This window comes from Nematolebias whitei, chromosome 15 (genome assembly GCF_014905685.2).
Source record: "Nematolebias whitei isolate Nwh7 chromosome 15, NemWhi1, whole genome shotgun sequence".
Taxonomy (NCBI): domain Eukaryota; kingdom Metazoa; phylum Chordata; class Actinopteri; order Cyprinodontiformes; family Rivulidae; genus Nematolebias; species Nematolebias whitei.
Genome location: NC_056512.1, coordinates 38,687,840 through 38,700,383, shown reverse-complemented (window position 1 = coordinate 38,700,383; position 12,544 = coordinate 38,687,840). Strand labels below are relative to the sequence as shown.

Sequence of the window (12,544 nt, the reverse complement as noted above, 5' to 3'; positions counted from 1 at the left end):
GCCTCAGTGTGAGGAGGCGCACAGAGGATTAGCAGCAGGAGGAGGTGACGATGATGGAGGCCAGCTTTGACACTGAGGAGAGCTTTGACGACCCCTCCTGTCTCGCCCCGCAGCCCCCCGGCTCCGTGTCGCCGGCCAAGAGGCAGATCAAGGAGGTCAAGGAGACCAAGACCACGGTGAGTATCTTGAAACTTCATCCTCTTCTCCTGCTAACCACAGGGTCTTTAATCTGAGAACAGGACGGGGCCCCCAGGGGCCACTGGACCTGTCTGAGGTGTCCAGCTTTTGACTGATGTATCCATCTGTAACTGGATTAATGTCAGATTTAAGATTAGCTCATCCTGCAGAAGCTGCTGGTACCTGGAGCCTCATCTGTCCGTCAGGGGGAGACCTCTGAGATGATGCTGTTCTCCCTCAAACACCTCCTCCTGGGACCGTCCGGGTCCCTCAGGACGTTGGCACCCCAGAGTAATCCAGTCGTATTAAGAGCAGGATCACAGTCTGGATTTATGGAGAACATACAGTAGATTTGGCTGAAGAAGCTCAGATTGTAGCTGGGGGTTGTGTAACCTCAGTCCATAATTTGGGGTGGGGGTGGGGGGGGGGGGGGCTCAGTGGTGAAGGTTTGTGTCTCACCCGGGGGGGGGGGGGGGTGTCGTTGACCTGCTGGAACCATCAGTGTGGTCATCAGTGGGAAATTAAATAAATAAATACAGCAGAAGAGATGCTGCAAGTCCAGTTTCCATGGCGACGATGGCTCAGATTACCGGAGCTGAGAGGGAAAACACCGACAGGAGAGGCGAGAGGAGACACAACGTTTGGAAAAACACAATGAAAACTGTTCTTTCCTGGGGAGACGTAGATCGTCTCGTTGATGGTATCTGGTTCGGTTTCAGGCTCATTTTTACATTTCTTCGCTGCAAAAACAAACGAAACAAACAGCTAAAGAATAAAACCCATCCAACAATTTTAACCTTTTTATTTAAAAAGATCACAACTGAAACATCTGAGTGGTGTAAACAAAACAGATAAATTAAAAAAATTCAACCAATTTTTACACTTTATCTTTAGATGTTAGCTAGCCTTTTCTTACTTTTTGCTTGTAGCTAGCATTTTGCTACTGTTGACTAGCGTTTTTCTATTCTTACCAAAAAATTTACTACATTTAATTACCTTTTGTTACTTTTAGCTAACAGTTAGCTACTTTAGCATTTTCATATTTTTAGCTGGCATTTTTGATACATTTAACTAACATCCTGCTACATTTAGCTGGCCTTAAGCTGCTTTTAGTTAGCCTTTTGTTACTTTTGGATTTTAGATAGCATTTTGCTACTTTTGGTTAGCATTTTGCTACTTTTAGTTAGCATTTTGCTACTTGTAGCTAGGCCTTTGCTACCTTTAGAGCTAGCACTTTTCTCCTTGTGTCTATAATTTTAATACTTGTGCCTAGCCTTCTGCTACTTTTAGCTAGCCTTCTGCTGTTTTTATTTTTGTCTTCTTTTTTTGTGTTTTTGATTTTAGCTGGTTTCTGGCTTCTTTTAGCTTCTATCTGTCTTTTAGCTTCTATATTTTAGCTAATGTTCTGCTTCTTTTAGCTTTAACATTCAGGTTTCAGCTTCTTCTGCCAATTCAAGCAGTCATTTCTCTAACTTCTCAAGTTTGAAATCTGTCTCTTCAAGTAAAAAGTTTTCTAATTTAAAGACAAAAAGCCATTAAAACAATCTTTTAGTAGCTGAAATTAGCAGAGCATGTCTCATGTTCAGCGTATTTCCCTCCTCAGTTCCATTTTATTGTTTAGGTTGCAGCCGTCACTGAAAATTAAAACTAATTCAGACTTTTATTGTTAAAATGTTTAAAGTTAAATAATCTTCACAGATGCTATTTGTTCAAAATCCCTCTTTACAGTGCAGTTGATAATGAGTCCGTCCCCCCACCCAGAGACGTGTTTATGTTCACCGTGCTGCACCTCGTATTTCACCCCCACCTCCATGGTTGCCATGGAGACGCACATGTCCATGACTGATGGGAAAAATGGACCCTTGCAGCAGGATTCTTCACACATCAGAGGAAATGCAGCCTCGTTTTCACCTTCAGGATGTGTGACCTGGTCCAACCCAGTCCAGATCCTGGTTTTTTTTCATCAATCGTTTTGGTGCTCGACTTGTTGCTACGCTGCGCCCCCCCGCCCCCACCCCCACCCCCCAAGCGGGTCGTGGGATTTGTCTGTGAGGAAAAGGGAGAGAGGGAGCGTCATCTTGTTTTGGTTCTGTGGAGGTGAATGTTTGGAGGAAGGGAGGAGGAGGGGGGAGTTGGGGTTACCGCAAAAGTAATTTGTTGCTAAGCAACAGCATCCGACACCCTGATCTGATGAAATGTGCTGCTCGGAAATGGATGTTTGATCGACTCCAGTTGTTTTGTTTTTCTGCCCCCCCGGCCATTTGTTTAGACGTTTCCATAAAAACTTCTTGAATCATCAAAGAAAAAGAGGCAGGAATAAACGAGGGAATGCACGTCGCCCGCCGCCCTTCATGCCAGATGTTCGGCTTGGGCTTCATGTAGCCGTTTTGGGCAAAGCTTGAAAACAGTTTAGTAAAATCTCCTGCAGGACGTCGAGCTCAGAGTGTGATGCTCAGTTACTACCACACCAAACTTTAGCTCAGAGTGTAGCGTTGACCGAGTTGTAGCCATTTTATTGTTTCTTTTTATCTGTGGCCGAACATGACCTGTTTAGTGGTTCATGAGATATTTTGCTAACAAGCATAAAGATATTATCTTCTACCTTTGCCATGTTTGTGGCTGGTGATAAAACGTAGAGCAGGTATAATGAGCTCCATCTGTAATCCACGCGCTCCAGAGGGAGGAGGTGTGGGAACAAAATGTCCCAGCTCGCCCAACAGATCATCAGAAGCTGCGCTCAGCTTCTGGTCTGAGGTTAAATTCAAACCTGAGACCTGGACCTGAACTGCCTCTCCAAGACCTGCCTCGGAGACTGATTTATGACCCGCCGGGCCACAAGGGTAATCTGTATTAATATTTAATCCCAGCCCTGCAGCTCCTCGCTTAGCGGCCATAAAGGAGCAGATTGACCGGACAGGTCTCCTGCTGATGGACCGAGAGCCGGTGGGATAGAGACTCTGGTGCCCCCGACAGCCAGGGCGGTCTCTGAGGCGGGAAATGAGCAGGGCGACCGAACGGGACACGCCGTAAATTAAACATGTCGTTTCTGCATGTCAACGCTGGCTTAATGTCGGAGAGGTCCAAAACTCTGAAACGCTCTGAATGGACATTTACAACTGATTCAAAATGGCCGCCTCGCATGCCACAGTTTTAAACAAAGACGTCACACAACTCGTTAGCCTTCAGGACGCGTGTTGGGGACGACTCGCAGCTACTACCACGCCAAGTTTTAGCTACAGTTCTGCAGCCAGACAGAAAACAAACAAACACTGTTACCTGGTCGACTGCCTTTCATGGCAGCAGGAGCCAAACGTATCATAATTCTGCGTTTCATCTTTCCACCATTAACTGACCTGTGAGTGTTCAATAATCTGTAATCCATCAGATTATTGTGTTTACTGAAGCCTGCGGCGTGCAGCAGGGTGTTGACGTGCTTCCCTTTAATCTCACAGAAGACGAGTTGATACATGTGCGAGTGAAATCAATCACTGAGAGAAGCTGCAGGCCCGATGAGACGTTCACTGACATTACGGTTGTTTTGGCGTGCAGCTTCTGAACCTGTTCCCTGTTTGACGCCCAGTAGCACCACCTCCAGCAGGTCTGGAACCATTATCCAACCTATCCTTTATGTATTCAGATCATATTAGTTTAGTATTAGCTAAATTAGCTAATCCTAATCCTCAACACGTTAGCACAGCATGTTTATTTTGTCACGGTTTTCTCAGCGCAGACAGATGTAGCTAACGTGCCGTTCTCCTACTCCAGAATGTCGATTTTATGAAAAAGTTGATTATTAAAACTGAAAATGTCTTTAATAACTGCTGCTCGACTGGTTAGCCATTAGCCTAGCCATTTTCTGTGCTATTACTATAACTATTAGACAGGATGTCACTGTAAAAATGACAGTTTATCCCTTTGGTGTGTTCATATCGTCCACCTGAACATCGTCTCACAGAGTCGACGCTTGTCGGATTCACCCATATTACAGATTGCAGCCTGAAAGGTCAACAGGTCGAGCTTCAGCTGAGAGCTTTGTTTACATTGAGTGCGTACCCACGTTTCAGCGTATCGCATCAGTGTATGCGAAACTTCTTCAAACGGCACCGCTTGGTCAGAACAAGTTTTAATGGTTGATCTGCAGTGAGCACCTTTCAAATGCCTCTGATGATCCTTTCGGTTCGGCCTGAGAGAGGAGCGAGCAGCTGGGCAGAATCAGCTGGTGGATGTTTGTGGCAGCAGCTCGGTGGCGAAGCGGCGCTGTAAACACCGTGAGTCAGAGTGTTTGTGGGTGAAGCAGCCGGTCTGGAGGCTCACATGCCAGGAAGGAGGGCCCACAAACCCTGAGCGTTATGGCAGAAAATGAAGCAGCGGAGTCTGAATTCACCTGCGGAGACAAACGGTGTGGAGAGTCGAGGGTTTGATCTGACGGATCAGAGAGCGGTCTGAGAGCTGACTCACAGTTCACAGCTGGATTTTACAGTCAAACCTCTTCTGCAGTCCTCGTGCTTCAACCGTTCAGTCATCAAAACATTAATCAGGGGGCGGGGACCATGAGTTTCTTGTAACTGTTAAACTTTTCCAGTTTTATTTACAAATGCTGTCCCTGTAGATTTACACATAAATGTCTTTATCCTCAAAAACTGTTTTGTTTGAAATCTGCTTCAGCTCTTTGTTTAATTTTAATTTTGAAACTCTCCTGCTGGCCTCGCGCCCTCGTGTCTCTCCGACCTTCTCGAGCGCTGAGATCAGCTGATCAGCTGCTTCTGGTTGAAGCTCCGAGGAGACGGAGCTCCTAAACGTTAGACAGGCCGCTGCACTTCCTGTTGATAAATCTCTTTAAAAGCACGTCTGTTCTCAATGACCTTTGACCTTTAAGTGAGTTGTTTTAATGTTTTTTTTGTTCAACACTTTGGTAACAACCTGTGGTTTTTAAATGTGCTTTATAAATAAATTTGACTTTATTTTGTTTTCTTATGCTTCTTTTAACTTTTAGCTACGGTCTTCGTCATGTTAGTTTTTAAGCTATAGTTTTATTGTAGCTTTTAGCTACTTTGTAGTTGATTTTAGCCTTGAGAGTAATTTTGTGGACAGCAAACTCTTTTTGTTGATAATGTACGATATGTTCAATTTATTTTCACTGTATTTTCATTGTGATTTCTGTTTATTTTCTGTGTATTTTCCAGTGTATTTTCTGCGTAACTTCAGTGTATTTTCTATGTTTTCTGTGTATTTTCTGCGTATCTTCAGTGTGTTTTCTGTATGTTTTCTGTGTTTTCAGTGTGTTTTCTGTGTATTTTTCAGTGTATTTTCTGGATATTTTCTGCATATCTTCAGTGTATTTTCTGTGTATTTTTCAGTGTGTTTTCTGTGTATTCTTCAGTGTATTTCCAGTGTATTTTCTGCATATTTTCTGTGTATTTTTCTGTGTGTTTTCTGTGTATTTTCCAGTGTATTTTCTGCATATTTTCAGTGTATTTTCTGTGTATTTTTCAGTGTGTTTTCAATGTATTTCCAGTGTATTTTCTGCATATCTTCAGTGTATTTTCTGTGTATTTTTCAGTGTTTTTTCTGTGTATTTTCAGTGTATCTTCTGTGTCTCCTCAGATCAACTGTGTTACGTTCCCTTTGCCTGGAGAAGGTCCGGAGCAGCAGCTCCTGAAGCCCAACGATTGGAGCTACTGCGATTATTTCTGGGTCAGTTCTCGAAAACCGCAAAGGTTTGAAGTTTTTGGTGTTTTTGTTGTTTTGGATCTCTTTTTGACATTTCTCTTCTAACTTCTTGTGTCAACATTACAACACGTATAGTTCATCCGTTGTGGACTTTATTACTCACTGTCAGATTTTATTGTTGTGTTTTTTAGTAAAAATAGACTTTAAACCTTCTTTATTCATTCAACCTTTATTTCTACAGGCGAGTCTCGTTGCGCCTCGAGGACTCATTTACACGAGAGACCTGATTTTAACAAAGAGTGATGACGACAGTAGACAATCATATAAAGAGCATATAAAATGACAAGTTATTAGAAGAAATTATATAAAAATGAAACAAAAACATTGTAAATAGATGTAAAGTACTAAAAACAGGAAGATTTAGCTGTGATGCATTCATCTCGTGAAGGAGTAAAAATAAAACTGTTTGTAAATTATTTTAGTGATTAGTCATTTAAAGTACATTTGAACTGTTTAATATTTCTTCTGCATGTTTCTAGTCTTTGGGATGAAACCCATGTGAGAACGTGTAATTTTCATCTCACGATGACAATCCCTGCAGACAGCTCCAATTTTAATCCACGTCAAAATGTATTTTTCCACCTTTCGCTCTTTTTTTTGTCAACGCCTCACATGAAGCAGAAAAAAGAAACGTTGATCGAATGTTAACAGGTTTATTGCCTCTCTGGAGGCTGCAGTCATTTTTAATCCCACGTTGAATCAGATTAGTAGTGAAACCTTCTAAGTGGTTCTGAAACCTGAGCGCCTGCTCACATGAGATGTTTGTTTCCCGACCTGCTGCGCGACTCTTTCCTCACAAACAGGAGTCCAGGCTGTCTCTGGTGAAGTTTGACAGAAACACTCGTCCTCCCATCATCGACTGACGCACCGACGCCTGGCCTCCATGACTGAATGAGTCATGTGATCATCCAGTTGAGCCCTGCAGGGTTTTATAAACTGAGAGGTGTCTCTGTCCTCATCCCCAGGCTGACAAGAAGGACCCACAGGGGACCACCCATGTGACGGGCTTCGAGGTTCTTCTGCAGAAGCAGCTGAAGGGGAAGCAGCTGCAGAAAGAGATGGCTGAGTTTATCCACGAGAGGTAACAGCTGTGAACACTGCTCATCGTCAGCAGTTTCATTCATGAGCAGGCTGAAGAGTCAGGACTGCTCAGGAGGAACAAATGTCTCCTCTGCAGGGGGGGGGGGCAGGCTCATACCATCTTAAATCAGTTACCTCCTCTGTTCCAGGAGAAGCTCGATCGTTCTCTGTTGTTGTCCAGCTGCTGTTTGCATAATTAGCTCTGAGCCAAACAGCTGCAGTGCTGCTGAAAGCACTGAAGCTGCTGATGCTCCTTCATCACGCCTTTGATTTAAATTAATACATGAATGAGGGTTTTAAAGGATCAATAAACACAATTAAATACAGCTGAAGCTGACAAGACTGCTTCACCGTTAGCCTCGAAGACAAAATAATAAAGTCCAGTTCAGGAAAAAGAGCAGCAGCAGAAAGTTAGTTAAACATCCAGAACATTTTTACTATCAACGATTCTTACTATTTATTGACCCATGTTGATGAGTCGGCACAGAATGAGGGGATCTCCACAATGTCTCCAAAGTGTCTCCAAGATGTCTCAAAAATGTCTCCAGAATGTCTCCAAAATGTTTCCATAATTTTTCCATAATTTTTCAGAAATTTCCCCCAAATGTCTCCAGAAACTTTCCAGAATGTCTCCAAAATGTTTCCAAAATTTCCCCAAAATGTTTCCATAATTTTTCAGAAGTTTCCCCAAAATGTCTCCAGAAACTTTCCAGAATGTCTCCAGAATGTCTCCTATGTTTCCAGAATGTCTCCAAAATGTTTCCATAATTTTTCAGAAGTTTCCCCAAAATGTCTCCAGAAACTTTCCAGAATGTCTCCAGAATGTCTCCTATGTTTCCAGAATGTCTCCAAAATGTTTCCAAAATTTCCCCAAAATGTTTCCATAATTTTTCAGAAGTTTCCCCAAAATGTCTCCAGAAACTTTCCAGAATGTCTCCAGAATGTCTCCCATGTTTCCAGAATGTCTCCAAAATGTTTCCTAAATGTTTCCAAAATGTCTCCAAAATATTTCCAAAATTTCCCCAAAATGTTTCCATAATTTTTCCAGAATGGCTCCAAAATGGCTCTAGCATGTCTCTCCCATGAGGCTCAGCAGCATTAAATTCAATTCAGTTTATTTCTGTAGCTCTAAGTCCCAACGGATCTTGTTTCAGGGCACTGAACAGAAATATTCACAAAAAAAAAACAATTAGTAAAAGTTCTGTATCTAAGGAAGCAGCAGGTTGTGTAGAATCTTCACATTGTCACAGTCTTCCATCCTGAGCAAGCACAAAGGAGATAGTGGAAAGGAAAAACTCCCTCATTCAGCCCCGTTGCTTCAGTTTTCAATGTCTAAAAAATGTTCAAACAACTTTTGTTCCAGAGCAGAGTGGATGTCATCCACTCTTCCAGGGTTGGAGCGGTAGTTGGACACCTGTGACCTTGGAGCTCCCTTCTGACAGGAAACAGTTTTATTTCTACCTGTTCAAATTGTAAAAGTGTTTGTGTGATGAATCTGTCTCTAGGCTTAACCAGAAAAACATGCAAAGACATTTGCTTCTGTATTCGCTTCAAAATGTCCCAAAATGAGCTGATCTCATTGTGTTACTAAAGTGCACGGACAAGAATACAGCTTTACAAAAACAGGCCGACATTTTCAAAGGTGTCCCATTCAAAATGTAGACGATGGTCCCATGGTCTCAAGCACAGAGTTCAGTGAGACTGCAGCTACAAGTTCGCAGATGTTTTTACAATTTTCAGGGCTTTTAACACCTTTGCAGCTCCTGGCAGCTCAAGAAGAGACACCTCTAAAAGCTAATTTGTCACTGGGCTGCATCTGCTGACGGCCAACAGAGACACAGAGCTCCAAGAAAATCAGCTAAATCTCACTGAATAGGTATTTCTGGCGCGTTCAGTGCATTCGTAACTTCAGCAATGAATTCTGACAAATTCCAGTAAGACATTTAAATTTGATGCAGTTTAGTCCAAAAATGTCTCAGTTTGGTTGTAAGATTTTTTTTTTCTGTCTCCAGGGTGTCTTATTTTGGTTTTACTGCTGCTCACAGTCACCTCTCGTCTAAGTCTAGCTTCCACAACTCTCTCCCAGATCTTCATTGTGTGGCTCATCACCTTAATTCCCCTGTAGTTGCTACAACTCTGTACATCACCCTTGTTCTTAAAAATGGCCACCAGCACACTTCTCCATTCCTCAGGCATTTTCTCACCCTCAAATATGCCATTTAATATCTGAGTCAAAAACCTCACTGCCATCTCTCCAAGACATTTCCAAACCTCCACTGGTATGTCATCAGGTCCTACTGCCTTCCCCTTCTTCATTCTTTTCAGATCTTTCTGGACTTCACCCTAACTAATCTTTCCCACTTCCTGGTCCACAGTTTCTATGACATCTACTCTTCTTTCTCTTCCATTCTCTTCATTCATTAGCTCCACAAAGTACCCCTTCCATCTTCCCGGCACACTCTCCTCACTTGTTAGAACATTACCATTCCTATGTTTAACAAGCCTAACCTGCTGCACATCCTTTCCAGCCTGATCCCTCTGTCTTGTCCTTCTCGCCCTCATTAGTGTCCAGCCTCCCATACAACTCATCATACGTCTTCTGCTTTGTCTTAGCTACCTCATCTCTTTATATTCCTGTCTCCTCTCTTCAGTCTTCTCACTGTCATATTTCTTCTTGGCTAACCTCTTTTTTTGAATAGCTTCCTGCACTTCACTATTCCACCACCCCATTTCTTTATCATCCATTATCTGTCCAGATGACACACCAAGTACCTTCCTACCTGTTTCTCTAATTACTGTTGCTGTAGTAGCCCCGTCATTTGGAAGCTCTTTCTTACCACCCAGAGCCTTTAACAGCTCCTCTCTGAATTTCTCACAACATTCTTCCTTCTTCATCTTCCACCATTTGGTCTTTTTCTCTGATTTTACTCTTTTTCTCTTCTTCACAACAACAGTCATTCTACATATAACCATCTGATGCTGTCTGGCTACACTCTCCCCTGCCACAACCTTACAGTCTCCAATCTCCCTCAGGTTTCCTCTTCTACACAGAATGTAGTTGACCTGTGTACTCCTTCCTCCACTCTTATAGGTCACTTTATGTTCCACCCTCTTTTGGAAACAAGTGTTGACTACAGCCATTTCCATTCTCTTGGTAAAATCAGCCACTATCTGTCCTTCCTGGTTTCTTTCATTGACAGCAAACCTACCCATCACTTCCTCATCCCCTCTGTTTTCTTCACCAACATGTCCTTTCAGGTCTGCTCTGATCACCACTCTCTCCTCCCTGGGAATACTCTCTATCACTTCATCCAGATCCTTCCAAAATGTATCTTTCTCCTCCACATCACATCCAACCTGTGGAGCATAATTACTGACAACATTTAGCATCAGACCTGTTACTTCTACCTTCAGACACATCACCCTATCTGACACTCTTTTCACCTCTACTACATTCTTTGCCAACTCCTCCTTCAGGACCACTCCTACTTCATTTCTCTTTCTATCCACACCATGGTAAAACAGTTTGAACCCTGCTCCAATGCTGCGAGCCTTGCTGCCCTTCCACTTGGTCTCTTGGACATATAAAACATCTACCTTCCTTCTCTGCATCATGTCAGCCAGCTCTCTACCTTTGCCTGTCATTGTCCCCACATTTAAAGTTGCAACTCTGTCATACATTCTTCACTTTCCTCTTCTCCCTCTGTCTCCTGACACTTTTCCCTCCTCATGGTCTTCAACTAACAGCAGCACATTTTCTGCCGGCACCCTGTTTGTCAACAGCACCAGTGGTGGTCGTTGTTAACGTGGGCCTCGACCGATCTGGTATGGTTTCACTTTGATGAACTCACATTATAGTTTTGGGAGAAGTGTTTTACGTCGGATACCCTTCCTGACACAACCCTCACCATTTACCTGAGCTTGGGACCGGAACCAGAGATGCACTGGCTGGCGCTCCTTCTTGGCTGGTTTAAAAATCATCTGCAATGACTCTGAGAATTTGTCACATTCATTTTTCAAACTCGCTCAAAGGCGTTGGGAATCGTAAAAAAACTAAGAACCCATTCAGGAATGTTTCAAGATGTTTGGAAAATCCCTCAGAAATACCGTTCACCACGGTTGTTTTTAAGACTGAGTAGGAACCCTGTGGGTTTGAGATGCTGATGAAGAACTTCTACTGAAACATGGCTGACCTTTCCTCTGTTTCACCCGCGAGAGTCAGGACATTAAGTCCTTCTGTAGGCGACAGATGTATTCAGGTGTGGAGGAAAAGTAAAGGTCACAAACATGGCGTCCCTCGGGGTGTGTGTGAGCTCATCCCTGAAATGGAGGCCAGCTGCTCTCTGGAGAACATTTTTGCTGCAGGATTCTCATCTGCAAACTTTCTGGTTTAAGCCTTTGTTGCATCGTCTTAGTGCAACAGTCTGTGTCCTCCTGGAGCCGAGCGCTGACGGCTTCACTTGTCTCTTCCAGGATAAAGATTGAGGAGGAATATGCCAAAAACCTGTCCAAACTGTCCCTGAGCCCGCTGGCAGCGCAGGAGGAGGGGTGAGTGGCAGCACCCACCGCAGCTCAGGCCTTTTTCAAACACGCCTCCGGTTCACAGACTCAAAACGTTTTTGTGGATTTTAGAGATAAATGTTGAAGAAAACACAAACTGATTTAACGTTTCTGTGAATTCAACCCAACGTTAAAGCTTCTGCAGAAAGGTGGAGCAGATGATGGTCCGAGGGCCAGAAGTGGTCCTTAAGTATTAAGAAGTAATTAAACTATATATGTGCAATACGTTGCTCAGATGTAAAAGAATAAAACATTTTGACTTGATGTTTTAAATGATTAAAGACAGTCAATAATGTAATTAATTGCATAAGTGTATGCTTTTGACTGTTAGTAAAATATCTCATGAATCAGTGCACAGATTTTATTGAAGCGTTCAGGAAATAACCCCAGGATGTTCTAATCCAATTCAAGATGGCCGCCACAGCCACTCCATGTTAGCAAACACAGACGTAGTCAAATTTACAGAAACTGATCTAAAATTTGGTGTGATTCTTTTGAGAAATGTTAAAAGTAGTTTTTTTGGTATTCTTGTTAAATTGTATTTTTCAGTTTGGGATTTATTTTGACGCTAAATTAAATGTAGTGCGTCTGCCCTGAAAACAAAACAGAAACCAGTTTGTTTTTGTTGCCAGGACTCTTGGAGAAGCCTGGACTCAGCTGAAGAAGAGCCTCCACGATGAAGCCGAAGTTCACCTCAAGTTCTCCAACAAGGTTATTTCCGTTCATGGCGTCTGTTTCTTTAGACCAAACTGTTTGTTTTGTTGTGTTGTCACCAGAGCTGGTTAAAGTTATTAAAGCTCCAGAAACATCAACATCATCCTGAATTATTTCTGATGTGCAGCTTGAACGAGTCTGCTCGGGCAGTTTCCAGAGATGTTGATGTTTAGTTCTGACCAGGTGAGACCCAGAGAGACCAGGTGAGACCAGGTGAGACCAGGTGAGACCAGGTTAGACCAGGTGAGACCAGGTTAGACCAGGTTCCAGGTTAGACCAGGTG

At 43.0% G+C, this 12,544-nt stretch overlaps 1 protein-coding gene across 1 annotated transcript in view; it reads left to right on the top strand.

The window, feature by feature from the left end:
• Positions 1-10: 10 nt before the first annotated feature.
• The window catches only part of gas7a (growth arrest-specific 7a), a 20,632-nt gene continuing 8,098 nt past the window's right edge, over positions 11-12,544 (top strand). Inside the window, exons 1-5 of the mRNA XM_037688663.1 lie at positions 11-176; positions 5,782-5,871; positions 6,873-6,988; positions 11,461-11,535; positions 12,180-12,258. Of these exons, the coding sequence (XP_037544591.1) occupies positions 51-176; positions 5,782-5,871; positions 6,873-6,988; positions 11,461-11,535; positions 12,180-12,258 (486 nt within the window). The 5' untranslated portion in view covers positions 11-50. The remainder of the gene's footprint in view (positions 177-5,781; positions 5,872-6,872; positions 6,989-11,460; positions 11,536-12,179; positions 12,259-12,544) is intronic.